Here is a 10,473-nt window from a genome sequence, read left to right as displayed (position 1 = left end):
ATGAAACATAGATTAGCTCTAGTTATGTAAAAAAATCCATTTACTATGTATTTACAAGCATAATTAAATGTTTTTTGCATACTGAGGGAAAACTAAAGAACAAAGCTATGTATGGCATCGAACTACAGCAAGACATTGACCCAGTCTGTTTAAGCACAGGCAACCAGATTATTTTTTTTGCTCTTTCAGAGGTGGAAAAAAATGTCTGTTAGTAACTCAAAATAACTGGAGGTTTCTGTGGCAACTGGTAAAGGAGGTTGTATCTCTCCCTGCTGCTTAAAGTAGAAGCAGTTCTGAGAGATTTCTATTTGAAGTTTGCATACTGGTGTTTGACTTCAGGTCTTGGAAAGGAGATTGCTTATCTACTTGTATTTTATCTTGTTGCTATTTAGAGTGAGAAAAAAAAATTAACAAGGACCATAACAGAGACGCTCTGCTTTCTCAGGCAAGTACATGAATCATTTGGGTATTGTATATTATTGTATTTTGTATTTTGGTTTCATACAATTAACGATGAAAATCTTTCACATTATGTAACCTCTTCATCAGATCAAATGATAAGCTTGTACAACCAGAATAGTTTTATGGCTTTTGGGATGGAATTTGGAAGGACTTGAGCTGACTAGTGTTAGAAACTATTATTAAGGTTTCAGGGAAACTGCAGCTGCATTCCATCAAATCTATTGGTAGGGAAAACTGTTATCTCCGTGGAGTTCTGTTCATCAGCTGAATTTTCCATAATACTGCAATAGGAATGGAGTGAGCATATTAGCTGTATATCTCTGATCCTGCTTGATGCTATTATTAATCTTAATATATTATATGCAAATGCTAAATTGTTATGTCACTGCATATTAAAGTGTGTTTATCTTACAAAATGTGTAGCTGTTCCAAAGTTTTGGTCTGTTTGCCATTTGTTTATAGTGATTTACTGCCTTTACTGTGTTTATAAAGGAGAACACACATTGTTTTTGCAATAAAAATGGAAGATCTTGATTCCAAAATATTCAGTACACATCAAAAAATATAAGCATTCCCTAAATCATAGAAGAAGAATGTTGGGAAACTTTATTCATGGCTTAATAGAGCTTTATAAAACGTTGCCCTATTTTCAGGTTATGGAGACTATTTCATTAACTGTTGAAGAGGAATTAATTGAACACTAATCTTTCACTTTCTGGGCAAATGTTTCTATCATGCTGTACAAAATGTATTTGGCATACTTCATTTACACAAAATAATACTTTATTTGTATTCAGAAAGCTAAATTTCTTTTAAAATATCTCTGCAGATATCTACAGGCAGATATATTTTCTTCCCAGAAGTGAAAATTTAAACACATAATTGCGAGAACCAGGATTTCATCCACCCACTCCCTGCAGAAAATGCTGAAGATAGCCCAAGGCAGCTTGTTGCTGTTTATATGCAGGCTATTTTTGACTTCCATTCCAAGGTGGCAAAGTTTTGGGTGTTTAGTGGAGATGCTGGGTGCCTGAAAAAGGACATTGATTTTACTTTGTGGGGTGACTACTTAAAAATTAGGCATACAGTAGTTAACTCTTGGATAACCAGCTCCTTTTTGTGCACAGTTTTCAGCTTGAAATTTTTAGAATCATGGTTCTGTTCTTATTTGACACACTGAAATCACTGTAAAATTACCTGGAAAAAAAATCCTTTTATCTAGTTTCACTACAACATGGTAAGGATCTCAAGCTGCAAAAATGGGGTTTGTACACATTGTGAAGCATTCCCAGTCCAGCAGTGAGCCTGTTCAAGCTGTGATTAGGGGACAGAAATTGCCTGTATGAAGATGCCAAGATGCTCTATCAAGCCCTGAAATAGGGTGTGTGGTACTGGCACTTGTTAGTACATAACGATGGTCTGGATCCTGTAGGGAGCTCTGAGTCTCTCGAGCTCTTCTGTCACAAGAGTTCATCTACTGCACTTCCATTGTTGCCAAGGAACAAATTTGAGTAAAAACTGCAAGGCAAGTAGAAGACCTTGAGCTAAGAGCAAATGCCAGCGCACGAAACGATTTCAGATCCACGAGCAGATGTAATGGATGCTGGCAGAAGGGACGGAGGACTGTAGCGTCTCTTTGGAGCTGTAATTTCTTCTATCCACTCTGCAGCATGTGACTCCCAATAGGTTGCAATCTGGCAGAAACCACATTGCCCACACACTGCTTTTATTTCTGGAAACTGTGATAAAGTCTCTAGATTAAACCAACAGTCTTCATGTTTACTTCTTCCTTTCACTGAGTTTTAACAGAAATTATGTGGTTGAAAAAGTGCTTTTGGACAGGTTTTTTTCCTTTTTCCTAGGACTAAATTCTCACAGGAGTTTTAATGAGGTGAAAGGACTTCCTTAACAGAGACAGTAAGGAAGAATTGACTCTGTAACACATTATGCTATACAACTGTATAGAAACCAAAAATGTATTTTGATTGTTTCAGTGTTAATACATGTGTCAGAGTTGTGGGGTATTTTTAAAGCATACATGTTTTCCAGGGATTTTTTGTGCCTTTTCTGAAGGAGATACTTCTTTTCTTTTATTATTTCACTTCAGATGTGAAAATTCAGTAGGTTAATTTCTTTATACATTGTATTATATGGTTACAGATTATTTATCAATTATTACAAAAAGTTTCTGTATTTCTGCTCATAAATCCAAAAATGTTAAGGGTTTTTTCCAAAGTAAATTATTCTAATTTTTTCTTTTCTACAAGATTTTAAGGTGCACAAGGAAGATATTGATTTGAAACTATTCTTAGCAGAAAAAGGCAGTTATTTTATTTATTATCATGAAAATAATGCTGTTGAAAAAAATTAAAAACCTATTACCATAAAATGGTTTAGAAAAGGGAATGGCTAAGTTCTCTGAATTTCTGAGTAGTAAGCACAGAGAACTTTGTGCCACTTCCAGGCCTAACGTCGCTTCTGCTGGAATTCCAGATAGTGGCAGTCTGCTGAAACATGAGTTCAGTTCCCAAATATAGCTGAGGGGGTACGAATTGCATAGGCACAGGGGACGGATGTAACAGGCCACAGTCTCCTCCGCTAAGGACCAAGCAAGCTTCAGTGAAGAGCTGGAGCAACTTTAAGCCTATTCTGATAGAGAAGGAGAAAAACAACTTTGCCTACTATTAATTATACTTGAACTCTTCATATCGGCCTGCTCATTGTAAGATCTGTTTTATATTTTCTGCTGGTCGTAATTGTTGTGTTTGTGGAGTAATTTTGCAGGATTTCAAAATTCAGAGAAAAAGCATGTGCCTTTTTTGTTTTAAAAAATCTTTCTAGATACATTTCATCCTTCATACGATTCTTTTGAAGAGATGGGTCCTGTCAAGTAATAATTGGGTCATGTTAAATCATATTTTCTTATTTGGCAGGTTCTGCAAATTCAAGATGGTTATTTTTTTTTAAACAAGTCCTTTATTTTTCTATGTTTTTTCATATTTTACTGTATATCCTTACAAAGCCTTAATTTGATTAGTTACTCTATTTTTTCCTGAAATTATTGTAATCCAATACATTTCAATTTTAATATTTACCATATGATTCTTTAGAGCATCTGTATTGGGTTTTGAATAAGTGTTTAAACTGCATGATAAAAAATGTGGTTTTACTTGGGTGTAACTTTTAAATATTTACAAATAGGACTCCATAAGTAGTCTGTACGTAATAATGTTGATCTGCATGCAACATTGTAATTTATGCTTGTGTCTTTAAATGATACAGTATATGGCTTTGCAGGTTACCTAATGACTATGATGATGAAAACTGTTATAAATACATTGTAGTCTAACTTGGAGAAGCTAGAAATAGCATTCAAAATTTCTAATTATGATCTTATAAGCTACTTGATAGGGTTAGTGATACTTCACCTCCAGTTCACTGTGATTACAAGTTGGTCTAAAAGAATAGTGAGTTTATGTATTACAGTATGGCTGGAAAAAGGCTTTCTCCTGGAAGCTTCCATTCAGCTCCCTAAAGCTAGACATATGAATCCATTTTCAGGCACCTTCTCAGCAAGAAGGCTTATCAGCATAAGAGATTGCCAATAAATCAGCACATTTAAATCCATCAACTTTATCTAAATATCCAGCTATAGACTATTCACTTAATTTAGACACCAAGCTTTGAAAATTACTATATATGTAGCCATTGTATTTTTCTAATGACAAAGCTGAGTACTGGGAAGAAATATGTGAATTCATAATGCACTAATTTTAATCATCCTGTTGGGTGGATAACAATAAGTAAAATTGTCCTCCTACCCGTGAAACAGCCCATTGAAACATTAGAGCAGCTCAGTGTTGGAAGTCAGGGAAGTTTACATGAGTATGTAATGTGTCACTTTGAGATGTGAACAAGCTAGGAACCCGTGTGTGTCAGATTTAAATAAAGATATAATTTGAAGCACAGATGTTTACATGTTGTCTGAATAGCACCTTTGTTCATTTGAATACAAAGTTTTTTAAAAAATCTAATATTAAGGAGGAAGAAACTCTGCAGTTTTAACTCTTGTTTCCCTGGCATTCCTCCAGTTTATGCCTGAACAGCTGAGCCTCTAGACCAACTGTTTGCTGGGCTTCTCAGATTCTTTCTTTAAAGCTGCTATGTGGTAGTCAGTTATACTGTATATACTTTTTTAGATTTTGTTGACAAGAGATTGGCATGGTTGCTAAATTTGTTGCTCTGTAAGCACAGATAACAGGAAAGGAAAACGTAATCCCAGCAAATAATAAACTTATCACTGAATTCTATAAAAACATTTCTCAAACCCTAAATGCTTTGGGTTTCTTAGACTTCTCTTTTATGCATTGAGTTGTATCTGTTGGCAAGACAAACAGGCATATCAAGAGATACATATGCTAAGCCAAGAATTCCAATCATCTATCAGTCATTTAATGACTACACGCTGGCTAAGCCCTGCTTTAGTGACTACAGGTAATTGGAGCCTGCACAAGCTGATGTAAAATACATCCGAGTGCATCGCATGATTGTCAAGCCATTTCTCCACTATCAGTAGAGAATTAAAGGAAATTTTCTCTTTTTAAATCTTATGTAAAATTTTTTATTGTACAAATTATCATTGGAATAAGAGAATTTTTCAGGATAATTAAAACCGCTGATGTGCAATTCAATTAAATGCTCTGCAGAAAAAATAATTATGTTTCAGCTCTCATCAGCCACAATCTAGTGACCAGGTAGACAAATGCTTTTCAGCAAGGAGATTTTCAGGCCAGTCCTTCCCTTGGGGAAAGTGTGGTTTCCCTGATGTCTTGTTTCTTGCTGACTTTAAACAGAATGCTCATCCTAATTCTGAAGTCATGTTGGGAAACTGGAGGGGTATAAATGCTTCTCTGCTTTGTGAAACTGGTACAAAATATACATTATACACTTCCATTGAGCAGGATGATATATAGGTTGTGAAATCTATTTCTTCAGTGCTTTACTTCTAGCATATGGTAATTTTTCAGTGTTGAGGAAAGTGCTACTAAACTGGTAACAAGTTAAAAATGTTAGCACAATAAGTAAAATAATATTAAACACATTATCAACATTAAACAGAAAGGATAATTTAGAATTTCTAATCCAAATATCCTTGTGTATCCTCATAATGGTTTCAAGTTGAACACTTCTCTCAGAATTTGATGGTTTAATGTCTAGAAGGCAATGTTATGGGAAAGAGAAAAGTAAATATATTCCCAAAATCTTCATAAGGCTAAAACCAGGAAAAAAATGAAGCATAATAGAATTGATGCAAAGTAACCAATCAGTTGTTAAATAACACCATATGTCATATTGATCCAGTGGAATCAATGTTGTGCTAGGCAATATACAGGCAAAGGATGTCTTCATACTTCTGAGGGAAGATTCATAAGAAAAATTACTCCTAAGTGCTCTCATTTCCATCTAGACAATTTGCAGTCCTGGCTCATTGTAATAGAAAACAAGGTTTATGGTATGTTATACACCATTATGTTCTGCTTATCTTACAGCTTTGTGTCTAGCTTATGGGAACTAGGATGTAACTTTTTCATTAAGGAATTGTTCTTGTGTCTTCCAGGATGCAAGACAGAGGCTGTGGCCGGGCATTGCCTCTTTCTTTAATGCTGAAGGAGACTTACTCTCCAGAAAGAGACAGCAGTAAGGGATATCCTGAAAATATGTCAGAAGCTTCATCTTACCATGACTTTTTCTGTGATTCCCTGCCAGACCCACAGAATGGTGAATTTTCAAATGAACTTTCTGCCTTCCTTACTCAGGAGGAGATAAGTAAGAGCCTTGACATAGCTCGAGAAGCCATTGCCAATTCCATGGAGGAAGATGAGAACACAGCCCCAGACTTTACTCATTATCTCAACACCCCTCTTTCTAGCCCTTCAGAAACCCCTTCTTTCAGGGACACTGACCTGCATGAGCAAGACACTGTAGAGACACCTCAAGCAAGCAGTTGGACTTCATCTGCTGCAAGTCATGCTCTCCCAAGGAATCAGAAAGAGCAATCCACTGCACCTCAGACAGAGGATAGTTTTGTCACAGTTTCTAGGAGACAAGCAAGCACCTCACCTTTTCTGCCTGCTAGTCCCAGCTTTGTCAGAAGCCTGAAATTTTCAGAGAAAGGTGGTGCATGTATGCCTAAGACAAGCCCGAACTCTGAATCGACATTGCAGGGAGAAGCTCCTTTCAGGAACAAGCTGTGTGACAAAGCTGCCACATTCATAGAAGAGTTATCATCTATATTTAGACAGGCAGCAAAGACAAGGGGCCGTAGTCCCGATGGGGACTCTTCTTCTCCAGACAGTGGATACCTGTCACCTAACAAGAAACAACCAGCTTTAAGTACCTTGGTGAGCCAGGAGTTTGACAAACCACATCAAGAGACTGAGCCTGAGGAAAAATTACCTGGACTTCATCTGAATGGAGAACACTATTCTGGAAGGGGGAGCATCATGGAGAGCAAAATGGTCCTGTGCCGTCCCTTCATCAACATGGAAGAGCATGAACTTTCACCTCCTCTATTCACTCAGAAGCTCCGGAGCCAGGAAGTTGCCGAAGGAAACAAAGTATTGCTGGAGTGCAGAGTTGCTGGCAACCCAGTCCCTGATGTCAGGTAGGTGCTAAGTCACCAGATAGCATCACCTGATTGTGGAAGATACCTAAGGACAGGTATGACACTGACTTGCTTAGAGGCAGTCACATAAGAGCAGTCAATCATGTAATTTTATAAAGCACAAAGAATAACTTTCTAGTGTCTTTATTTCACTAAAATGTGTGAAATAAAGACACTAGAATGTCTGTTTGCTTAGGAAATTAAATTCTTCTTGATTTAAGAGCCACATGGCAAAATTAGAAATAGAATTGGCACTAGCAACATTCTATGTGATTTTTACTTCATCAATCTGGATAAAAGAAGAGACAGCTTGCTCCTAAAGAGGATATCTCAAGAAGATGATACAGTTTTTACTGCTGATTAATTAGAATGTCTCCAAGAGCCATGTAAACTGTTTTTCTGAATTTTAACTCAGGCAGAATCATAAAATAAGAAGGCTTTTAATGACTGAGGAAATGAGTAATGAGAAACATTGCTGACACAATAGCTGGTTATTGTAAAATCAAGTATACTTTTAAGTAATCACATCAGTATAACTTAATTTGTAACTTCTGTCTTGTTTCCCTTTTGACACACATAATTGTGCTATGTTAGCAGTCTGTAGATACAGCCATTACTGCACTGTGGCAAATATGATTCATGCTAATTTTTGGGCTCTTGCAAAGCTCCCCGACAGTCGAATTAATACACTTTCATGGTCCATTCCCAAATTGGTTTTATTAAATAATTATTAATAATTCTCCGTCTGGCAATTGAAAGAAGTTACTAGTAAAAATTACTTTTTCAAAGTTTCCTTTGAAAAAAAATTTCCCCCTTCATCTCTATTTCATTATGGATCCTCAAGAGAGGAAAAATACGGCAGCTGCACCTCAAAAACGACTCATTTCGGAAGTCGAAGCACTTCTTTTGCTTGTCCTTTCTGTAGTGACAGTGACTTGGCTGAAGAGGTCACTCACACAGCACGGGCGGCACAGAGCCCTCAAGTGAGCGCTGCTGTGGAGCCAAGAGAGCAAAAACCAAGGCTCGCTCAGGGGTTAAGAGACAGCAAACACTTGAGCGATGTTTGGGGGAGACTCCAAAGTCTGAATCTTGGGGAAAGGAGGGGGTTCTTTCAGATGAGAAAAATATGTTGTGGATTTTCATCTATAGAAGCATTACTGGGAACTGATAAACAGTTTCATAGTGTCATCTAGGCACATCACTGTCCTTCTTGGATATAAAAAGGAGTTTCATGGTGTATCATATATACAGCCAGTAAATAGTTAATTTGCTGCAGTGGAAAAAGACAAGCCTATTTAAAACCACCCACATATTGCAGAGCAAGTGAAGAATGTCTGTGCTACTTTCAGAAGTATTTTCTGCAAATGGGAGTTTTATATGGTTTAAAAATAAAACAAAACATCAGTGATACAATAATAGTTGACCATTCTCTTTTATTTTGGTAATGAAAATAATCCAGTTTTCTAAAGCACTTTACTTAGACTATTGTTTCATTAGACTGGGTTTCTTGGTTTGTAATATATGTGGAAAACAATCTTCAGACCATAATCATATGAATTCAAAATATTTACAGTTTTCTGAAGAAACTAGCCAGAAATATAAACGTGTAAAAGATATTAAGCTCATTGTGAAGGTTTCTGAATAGGAAGAAAGTAGAAATGGATATTAGGCAAGCATTGTATTGCATTGCCAAAAGAATGGAACAAGCTGAACAGTTACCTGGTGTCAGAAGTGTCAGAGTGACCCTTTTGGCACATGTCAAATCTGATCAACAGGAGATGAAGACAAGGGCATGAGCCAGGGCAGCCACAGTCTGTACATTTGCATATAGCAACACAATCTGTAGAAACCAGGCTTCAGCTCTTCTGGTTTTCCCCAGAAAATCCAGTCTCAATAACACTGTAAAGGCTGGTTTTGGAACTTAGTGTGATAAGTGGATTAAAGCAGAAAGCAGTTGGGATTTTTGTGGGGTTTTTTTTGTTCAGTTTTATTTTTGCCTCAGCTGGGAAGAAATCTGGAAGCCACATTTCCTAAAGTCATGAGGAAGTAACAATAATTTAATGGTGACAAGAAACTCACTAAATTCTTATTTCACCAGGCACTCAAAAAGTTGTCCAGTGTAATAATGAATACAGTTGATATTTAAGCAGCATCAAGCACTGGCAACTATGAAATATCCAACTGACGCCAGATCAAAGGGCCTTCAAGGGAATCTACATAGGCTTTTCTGGTCTTGTAGCATGTTACTGCTTTTCTGTGCCTCATGTTTTATCCTGGACCCAAGTAATCTTTATAACTGGTTCTCTTCCCTTTTCATAGCTTTCTTGTATCTAAACTTTCTAAGTCCTCAGCCTATACAAAGTTAAGCTAGAGTCCTTCTCTATCCAGCTACTTTTCTTGTGAGGATAAACATAGCAATGTGGCAGAACCTTAGTACAATTGAAGAAAGCATCAAATGTTGTGTAACGACAAGGTGTATATTTGAAGGTTATTTGATGAGGAAAACCTCTTAAATTTTAAGTTCCTTAGATATTCATAGCCATACACAGCTGAAAGTAAACCAGTAAGTGTTATGGTTTGAGCGACAAAACTTGACCAAAGTAGCTTTGTACTACAAATAGAAAAAAGAGTATATTTTGACAGAAGAACTTACAACTAGAATCTTAGTGTTGAAATCCAAAAGAAAATAATCAGTTACATTTCAAGTATCATTAATGTTTTTTTTCAAAGTTCAATGTCTAACTTGCTAGTTCTACTAGCAGAAAATCAGATTTCTTAAAATTAATATTTTTTCACTGGTCAGAAGAATTATTATATTTCTGTAAGATTCCAGATTCCAGCCTAAGACCTAGGAAGGTACAAGGTGATTTGAGAAGTTCTAGGATATCTGCCTTCTAAAGAAGGTCTAAAACATGGGAAATACAAGTTGAAACAAAATGTCTGTTACTCTCAAAACCAATGTATCAGTCAGTAACTGTCCTTCAAAGTGCATCAGCAATGCTGTGTTTAAAATACCCATATTAGCCTTGAGCTAGCTAAAGCAAATCCCAGCTGGGTGTGACTTAGACCTCTTCAGCATTCACCTCACCACCTGAATATTTAATTGCTTCGAAGCCTGGAGCTGTAAGCCATGATTAAAGTATTTTCTGAGGTCTACCTTGAGCTGTAAGCCGTGATTAAAATATTTACAGATATTCAACCAGCTTCTGTAGCATAAGAGGTATTGGAATTTTTGTACAAAATACATTCCTTTTTCCACAGCAAATTGATGCAAAAAAATATACAAATCAAAGCAAAAAATAAAGCACTTTCCACATACTACATGACAAGAACAAGGTTTCTTTGCT

The 10,473-nt window shown here is 36.5% G+C and overlaps 1 protein-coding gene across 1 annotated transcript in view; it reads left to right on the top strand.

Moving 5' to 3' along the window:
• Window positions 1-305: 305 nt before the first annotated feature.
• The window catches only part of PALLD (palladin, cytoskeletal associated protein), a 186,710-nt gene continuing 176,542 nt past the window's right edge, over window positions 306-10,473 (top strand). Inside the window, exons 1-2 of the mRNA XM_054290671.1 lie at window positions 306-445; window positions 6,080-7,126. Coding sequence (XP_054146646.1) covers window positions 6,081-7,126 — 1,046 coding nt within the window. The 5' untranslated portion in view covers window positions 306-445; window position 6,080. The remainder of the gene's footprint in view (window positions 446-6,079; window positions 7,127-10,473) is intronic.

This window comes from Melozone crissalis, unplaced genomic scaffold (assembly GCF_028551555.1).
Source record: "Melozone crissalis strain CALT ecotype California unplaced genomic scaffold, PUWL_Pcris_2 ptg000006l_1, whole genome shotgun sequence".
Classification (NCBI taxonomy): domain Eukaryota; kingdom Metazoa; phylum Chordata; class Aves; order Passeriformes; family Passerellidae; genus Melozone; species Melozone crissalis.
The sequence above is the reverse complement of the archived record's forward strand: the minus strand, read 5'-3'. Positions and strand labels throughout refer to the sequence as shown.